At 34.9% G+C, this 9,068-nt stretch overlaps 1 protein-coding gene across 1 annotated transcript in view; it reads right to left on the minus strand.

Moving 5' to 3' along the window:
• Nucleotides 1–6,557: 6,557 nt before the first annotated feature.
• LOC116165835 (FMRFamide receptor) overlaps nt 6,558–9,068 on the minus strand; it is a 48,228-nt gene continuing 45,717 nt past the window's right edge. The window contains exon 4 of the mRNA XM_031480522.1: nt 6,558–7,160. Coding sequence (XP_031336382.1) covers nt 6,558–7,160 — 603 coding nt within the window. The remainder of the gene's footprint in view (nt 7,161–9,068) is intronic.

A 9,068-nucleotide genomic window follows, 5' to 3' on the forward strand; every position in this document is an offset into this window, starting at 1 on the left:
AACATTAACGGATAAAACGTACATACATTCTGACAATTACATTATTGCAAGTGTCTCTTGTCCCAAACTCGCTTATTGCCAACCTAACAATTTGAAAAAAAATGGAGGAGATATTATCAACTCAAAGAGTTTAGACTCTCATATATTATGAAGAGTCTTATAACGGTAGGCAGAGTTGGCGCTGCGTTACCTCAAACCTGCCGCAGTAACGGCCAACTAGCTCAGGGTTGAGAAATGAAATAAAAGCTTGAGATCATCCACAGCGGTAGTTCCTTCTGGGCATATGATCTTCGTCCTTCATCACCACTTTCCAATGGGGTTGAGCGCCCCTTGACTCTCCTCGTATGAAAATACGAGGGTAGTAAATATTGGTGATTCATTCGCAAAAGGGCACAGATAATAAACAATAATTTGTACCTTTATCGCTGTTGTAATCGTAGCTTTGAATTACTTTTGACGCCTAGATAGCGGTTTCATCCTTTTTAATAGGTATAGGTATAGTCTTAAATTAATTATCACATCCTGAGATAAAGCTAGTAGCCTGTAAAGTGCTGAGTATACGTTTTTTGGAGATGCGTGGGTTTTGAAAACCATTCGGGATTGGTTGAAAAGGAAGCACTAACCAGTAGAGAATTTGTATATGGCCATTTTCATTTACTTCGCCATTTTGTTTTTGGGAAGTCATCAAGAATATAGTAGGGAGCGTTCGACGTCCAACAGCCAAAGTATTAACTGGGTAGGCTTGAAAAAAAATTGATTTGAAATTAGCGTCGTGATTTCGGGCAAAATAATGTTTTTTCAACATTTCGGAAAGAACGTTTTTAAATCACGATTTAAAGAATTTCAGTGGCATATTTTTTCTAGCGAAAAAGGGATGCTTATGAGGTAGTTTAATATTCGAATTAAAAATTACTCTCGAGTTATCAAAAGTTAAATAAATCTCTGGTATCGTAATAATAAGCAATTCGGGACCATCTATTTTTGATCCAAGAAAACATTCTCGAAGCTGCAATAGTAGTGCGCCATTTATCGCGAAGGAATTTCTGCACATCTGAATAAACAATAAGGGTTTTGGACTTCGCTGTTGTGGTACCTAATCGTTAAACAATACTACTGCTATACTTTGGAAAATATATGTTACTTAATCAGAAGAATAATGTGTTGTTTAGATTTTTAGAAAACCAATTTCTCCTTTTTCTGTGAATAAAGACAACAATTATAAAAGCCGTTAATACGACACTAAACTATCAAAGAAATTTGGATTTGATTGTGATCATCATTGTACGAAGAATATCCTCTTGATGTTGACGTTCTGGATCATGCAGTAAAAGAAAATCAGTATCTGTCAGTGAGAGTGTCAGCGGTTCAATTTTCCATTAGAATTACTTTATTCCGTCGTGAACCCCATTATCAATGTACGGAGAGGGTTTCCTGTCGTATGATTGTATCAACATTCAACATCATTGCCCGACAGCAAATTGAAGTAAATAAGGTCTTAATTTTATTGCATTTTTTCTTATTCTAAACATATGAAATTTTGGTAAATTTAAAAACAAGGTAGATTAGGTACGTTCAATAGAAATTATTATCCAAATTCCTGTTTCTGTTTGTTTATAACATAACTATTATGGTGTACAATTGTACATTGTTATTACTCAATTCTAAGTTAAACAAAGAATCCTTCATGCAAAATATCTCAAAACACTTAAACAAGTTGTAAATCAGCATATGCATGATTAAAGCGCATTTTTGGTAATGCAGGTCAGTATTTTATTAGCGAAGTTTAAAATTATCTATCTCACGAGTAATTTTGGCTGCGTTAAATAATTAATTTTATTTAATTTCAATTGAGGCTACGTCTTCATTTTGTAAAACAAATCACAAAGTAAATAATAAGTTTTTATACTGGTAAAATTATAGCACCTCCGAAACCCATATCGAAATTATTTTCTTCAATTATCGATCTCACAAGTAATCTAACTCAAAATAGACTAGTGCCTGCACATCTATACACACTACAGCAGAAAGCTTTTAGTGAAAATTTGAATTCTCTAGTTATTGTAGTTGTGGAGATCTCACGCGGACAGCCGGCCTGCCAGCCATAACGAATATAATAGGTAGCGTATTTTTTTCAAAAATGCCCTTAGCTTCTTCCATATTGTTTTACGCCCACAAAATGGCGGATTAACTTCAAAATGTCGATGTCTAAATTTTCTATTGGTTAGGTAGTGTTTTTTTGTACTACCAAGGAAGGGCACAAAGTGTGAAACATCCCACTTATCCCTATTATTGAGGGTGGCCCGATGAAAACGAAACAGACTGAATAACTAGTAAGGAAATTGTGTTTGAAACAAACACATAAACACGGCGATTTTGGTTGGAAGAGAAACTAATATTAAATTGAACGTTGGATCTAGAGACACATAATTGGAAGGGGCTCTTCATTTCCTACACGCCCATGGCTTATTTTTAAATTTGAGCAAGTCGGCTGTAGGATACAGGGTGGCACAGATAATTCAAATGGACATATTTGCTACACAAAACAATCCTGAAGAACATAAACCATGAAAAATCAGCAGAATAAAATCTCCTAATATCCTGAAATATTTAGATTCATAAAACTGGATAAAGCTATCCCTATTATGAACAACTGTTGAATTATCTGATATGTCAGATACCAATGTTTTGGTTTGGGGTTTAGCTCAGTTTTTAGGTACTGATGTTAAAATACTGATACGATTTTATTTCTGTGAACCAGACGTACTTATGTTACATAGTTTGTTTTATTTATCTAAGCCTTACAGTCAGGTTAATTTTCCAAAATAGTCGCTCGCATTTGAAAACTAAACCATAGGCGTGTAGGAAATTAAGAGCCCTTTCCAATGATGTGTCACTCGGCCCAACGTTCAATTTAAACTTATTGAAGAGGTGGGGACCCTGCTTAGGGAGTTGACAGCAAGGGTGTAAGTTTCTAACCAAGTTTTTGCGATTTTTCACAAAACTATTGCCTTGCGAGTTATTCCGTATGTTTCGTTTTCATTGGGCCACCCTGAAGATCTGAACAACCAAGTAGCTTAGAAGATCATCTAGCGACATTTTTTAACAAACTTTAAAAACAAAGTTTATCCCAACTAATAAATCAAAACAGCAGGGTTTTGTACGACACTTATCAATAAATTAAATTCATGAAGATACTTCGCATAGCCATGTGGAACTCAAACGGACTGCTCCATAATAAGCAGGAACTCATAACATTTTTATAACTCCAAAAAATTTGTACCTTAGTCTACAAATCTGCCAGAATTTAAAATTCCCCATTACGTTACCTACAGTACCCCTTAACCGGACGGCACTACTCATGGAGGATCTGTTATACTAATTTGTCAATCGATCCTACATCATGAATTGCAAAAATACCAAACAGAAAAGATACAAGTAGCAAGTATTGAAGTAGCAGCTATATGCTCTGGAAGTTAAACGTCGCAGTAGTATACAGCCCGCATAATATAAGCACCGAAGAATACAAGACATTCGATATAGGAGTCGACTGGAATGCCAGGTATACGCAATGGGGTTCTAGGGTCGTAAGGCCAAAACAACGGAACTAAAATCAATGACTGCTTATAACTATTGATATGTGTATATATGATCACCTTACCAATGGAGTCCCCAGTGACCCAAGAAAAATTCCAGATGACCTAAATTTTTTTATAATAAAAGGTATACCAAAAATTAACTTCCACGAAAAATTATTACTTCAAGAAAATGGTACAAGATGCCGCTTGGAAAGCCTATCCACCAAGCAGTAATGCTTCGAATATTGCTATTGTTCCGTTACACTTATCACTGAAAAAAGACGCGCTAGGACTAAAAACGTTGTGGTCTTGTGGACCAGCCTACTTACAACAGCTAATCAGAAAATTAAAAACGGTACTCCGGGAAGCACAAAACAAACTCGTTAGACTTAGAGCATTACCTAACAAACCTCTCTGCAACAGACCAAACGCTTTAAGGCAACAAAAAAGCTAAAGAGGCCACAAGTATATGTACCACCAATCCGCAAAACTAACGGAGAATGTGCCAGATTGGATAAAGACAAAGCTGACGCGTTTGCGAAGTACCTAGCTGAAACTTTCAGAACTGAACAGGAAGACGAAGACCAGGAAATAGAAGAGTTCATTAACATTCCCTGCCAAATGACACCTCCCACAAAACCTTTCTCTCTACGATTTGGAAGAAGTGATAATGATACTAAAGTCGGACAAGTGTCCAAACGAAACCACATTGTATAGATGTTATCTATAACACGTAAAACCTTTAGATACATTTTTTTTACAATTGTACAGGTATTCAGCGAGGAATGGGACAGCGCGATATCTCGGGATCGAATGCAGATTTTAAAATTCTTAAAACTTTTTACAAATATAAGCTCTTTGTGATACGCGTTTTAATTAAATGCTTCACCGCCAGATGGCGTATTCCTAATTTAATTTTTATTAAATGGAATATCCTATACTTTTGAATAGATTTTTAGAATTTACAACATATTAGTGACATCTTTACATATAAGTGCTACCAACTATCTCGTTTACTTTTCGGGAAAATAATAATTTTTATTAATTTAGCATGTACCTTGGTGCCTACATAAATGCTCAAAAAATTCGAATGAATGAAGATAACGTGATAGATTTTCTATCAAAACAAAAACAATGATAAAAGATTGTATTCTGTAGATGTAACACAGATACAGCATTTATGTTAGCACCTAGGCATATCCGAAAAGTAAACGAGATAGATTAATAGCACTTATAAGTAAAGTTATCACAAATATGTTGTAAATTCCAAAAATCTAATAAACAGTAGGGTATTCCGTTTAAAAGAATAAGCCTGGCGGTGACGCATTTAATTTAAAAACTTTTTATCGCGAAATATATGGCCCTAGCTATACAAATTTTTAAAAATTTTAAAATTTGTTCCCGAGATATCGCGCTGTCCCATTCCTCGCTGAACACCGTGTATATTAAACTCGCTATTCAAAAAATCGTTCTATACAGGTTTAATAGAATCAAAGGGCTTAAGGCCATCTACCATAATTGCAAATGGAATTCTAACGAAAGGTAATTCGCACTCGGTGATGTCAACGTTATGATCTGTACCTGTTTTATGGCTTTCCTTCGACGACAGTACCAGTTTATTCAAAAAAGTAAGCTTGTAGGATTCGCGGTGTTTCTTTGGAAACGGTGCCCCTGCCATATTGAAGACCCATTTTGCACACCATTACGAATAGGTTTACCCTACGGCTACGTACAAACAAGCACACGCTATAAAAAAACACCTGCATCTATAAGGATTTAATGTAACTACAATTACCTATGTTTTGCTAAAATAACATCTATATTTATAAAAAGAATCAGTCGAATTTACAAACATTTCAGAAAACAAATGTTGTATATGAAATAATGGGCAGTAGGTGAAATGTCTATCACCTATTTTCTCTTGTCTATGATTGCATGATTATCAACTTACGAACAAAAAGAATACAAAAATACAATTTACATTTACATATTGATTAATACAGATAGGTATTCAAATATTTCAGAAAAGAGCGTTTGAGTTCCCCGTAAATTGATCAATGGGTACGCATACAATGGTAATACCAAGGAGGATCGTTTTCTCCTAGTAGTGATATTAGGTGTAATCTTAATGTATTCGGTCACTCATCTAAGCACACATAACAAAAATCGCTCGCTTAATCAGCGAATTTACAACGTTTGACTAGAACAGAATGATATATCTATCAATTTTGCATATTATACGTCTTTACTAAGTTTATTTCTTAACAGTCACTCGCCCTTACCCTGTCTTGTATGTAAATCCTAAAGGTATTACTAATAATAATTGATCATACACGAGTGTACGGTTGGTCCATAACATTAATTAGCATTCAATACATTCAACAATATAAATAAACAGGTTGACATAAACACTGGTCTACGCGGTATTTCTATTATTAAAATTAAATTAGGCAACTCTACCACGCGATGCACCAAAAAATCTTATTCGAAATTTTGTGTTTACAAAATTGGTATTTTAATACATATCATTGTGAAAACAGTAGGTATTATTCTAAAACTAGCACCATATAATGAAATCGTTTTTAGGTGGCAGAAATTCACACTATGAACTTAGAACAGAGCACAATAATTAATATTCATTCAGTTAAAATATCATATGGTATTAATTCCAATTCAGTAAAATAAAAAATTTCGGATCAATATTTGATTTTTTCGTGTATCTGTAACATCAAATTTAATAACTATAATGATACGTGACCTGAAATATTGACATTCCTCCTGTGAAAAATGATCTATCCATTCTCTCCCCTCATGACGAGAATATTTCAACCAAACAATTTCCGTTTGGTTAGCCCAAAGGCCAATGCGATTTGATAAATCTGAACTGAAACGAACATTTCGCATCCAGTATTTACCTTAATTTAGGTTTTATTGTTCAAGGACAGACATACTCGATCACGTTTTTTTTTGGAGAGGTTCGGTTTAGAAGTTCGTAGCGGAATTGCAATTAGTTTCTTCCCATTCAGTGGAAGGTATTGATGTTTGGATCATGTAATTATTCTCCTTCTTTCTCCTATTCGCTGGATAGTAAACGCAGGGTCCGGGACTGGGCACGCGAGTACGTAGGCTTCTCCTGTCTGTGCCGTTTAGTCTTATAGAAGTGCCATTTCGACTAATAGTCGTGCTTTGCCTATACAACCTCATACTTTGTCGATCTCCGTTTGAGATGAAACTGTCCTCATTTGTCGTCGCTCCGTCAGGTGAATCCCGCCCGGTTGACGACGAGAAGAAGCCGTGACTACAAAATAATCTAAGAAATAAACGTTGGAATTTCTCTCCAAATATAACGTAAATGATAAAATTCACACTGGAATTAATTGTCACGAATAGATTACTGGTTTTTATAATATGTACTTTAGTAATTTGATCAAGTTGAAAGTGGAAAGATTCGATAATATTATTAACGAGAGGTAGGAGATTACAAATAAAAAATACGAGAACTACAAATAATAACATCGTAGCTAATCCTATTTCTCGCCTTTGCAGTCTTGATAATCGTTGACGTTCCATATTTGCTTTTCTCACCTGAAAGCACACGAGCAGATTAGAAAGGTACACTGTCAATTACAAATTAAATTAGCACTATCAAAGTGTAAACTAATCCCAAATTAAATTCTCTCCACATGTTATACGTATTACAGATTCACATCGGATTAGTTACATTTGCTCTTTATTTTCATGCCCGAGCAAATATTTAAGTGGATTAGAGCATAATTACCAACATTTCAAAAGACTGTAATCCAATAATTTAGGTGCCTACACCATTCTTTTGTATTAGTTAATTTTTACGATGCAATTTACATATGCTTCAGTGTTTAGTTTGTATTTTGTACTTATGACCCAATCAGCTAAATTGAACACCATGTAACTAGAAATGGGGAAATTCTACTTGTTTTTTTTAAATTTTTTATATCTCAGAGTTATCCGAAAACTCGTCCTAAACATAGGTATTCGCCCCTAATAAAAAAATAAACGTTGAGATGACGAACGGATATCAAAATGGGTTCCATTGTACATTGCTGAGGTGTTTGCTTAGAGTGTTCGCGGTATTTTTAAGCCCCATGCAAAGAATACCTCCCGTTCCAATCGCATCAAATTTGGGTGTGTTGTCAATTGAACCTACCACGAATTCGTTTTTTTTCCAAATTTTATTTTTATTTCTGCTAGGGCCGATTTTGTTGCACATAAAAATACAAGAATGATTCATTTGGGTATTACAATGACGTGATTTTCTTTTTATGAGGGCGTAAAGAGGCTTTCCTGGCATAAAACGTAATTTTGAGCCCGAGGCCTCAGCTGAGGGATAAAAATACGTCGAAGGCCATAAAAGCAACTTACGCTCGTGGTACATACACAACTTTATGCACAGATGAATATCTTTTTTTTAATATTTCCAAAAAAATTGAATTTTGCACCCACATCTAGCGCTGTTTTGATTAAAAAAATTTAGAAACGTAACTACAGCTACGGTTAAACAAACGGTAGCCATATTGCCTAAAATCTTTTTCATTTTCTGTTGTGTCTGTAACTCGTGAAAAGAAAATGAATGAATGAAATTGATCAGACTGATGAAAAACCAAGAAAGGAAAAGTGTATACGAAAAATGTATAACGACTATCTAAAATACTGCGACATACGGAAGGATTCCGTCGAATACTACCACTGTGAAAAGACTCTTCTGGCTTATTTTTGGCATCTACCAAAAGAAAGAAAACCCTCTTCATTGTGGTCCTATTATTCCATGCTTAAGGCTACTATCAAAGCAAATCACAACGGAGATTATAAGCATAATTACATACATTTAATGAAATTCGAATTTTAATTTAGAAGCGTTTAAGAGTATGTGACGCTAATAAGCCCCCCCCCTCCCCCCACCAGGCACGAGCATGAAATTGATAGAAATGGATAGAGGTTATCTTAATACCACGTTTTCAATTGAAAAATTTGCGGAAGAAGCCCTACATTTTCCACAATCTTAATTAAAAATCCACTTCATTTCCTGAAATTTTAAGTTGGCGAACCTGAAAAATTTTATGTTACAGCTTTCTTTATTCATTTATAATCAAAGGTGACAGCTAATTTTTGTAGGAGGCTATGTTAACTTCTTCGTCTACACCACTTTTCGAAGGGTATACTATACAGTCTAAACTTGAAAGCATTAGGGAAGAAGGATGTCGTAGAGAATGTTACATATTGCATCTGGCAAAGATGGACTTCTCTGTATCGATCACCGAGAGACGAAATCCGAGCACTTCCTGATACATGTTTTATATACCAATTCGTTCGTATCGACTGCTGAACGCTTTGAACGCCTTTTCCGTATGAATCGCTGCTTATGGCCGTTTGCACCGTTTCTGCAATAAACGTTGTTTAACTAATCACTGTTTTAATTTTAATCAATGTTTAATTTGTAACCACTTGCACCGACAAAAA

The sequence above is a fragment of the Photinus pyralis genome, unplaced genomic scaffold, assembly GCF_008802855.1.
Source record: "Photinus pyralis isolate 1611_PpyrPB1 unplaced genomic scaffold, Ppyr1.3 Ppyr1.4_LG3a, whole genome shotgun sequence".
NCBI lineage: Eukaryota > Metazoa > Arthropoda > Insecta > Coleoptera > Lampyridae > Photinus > Photinus pyralis.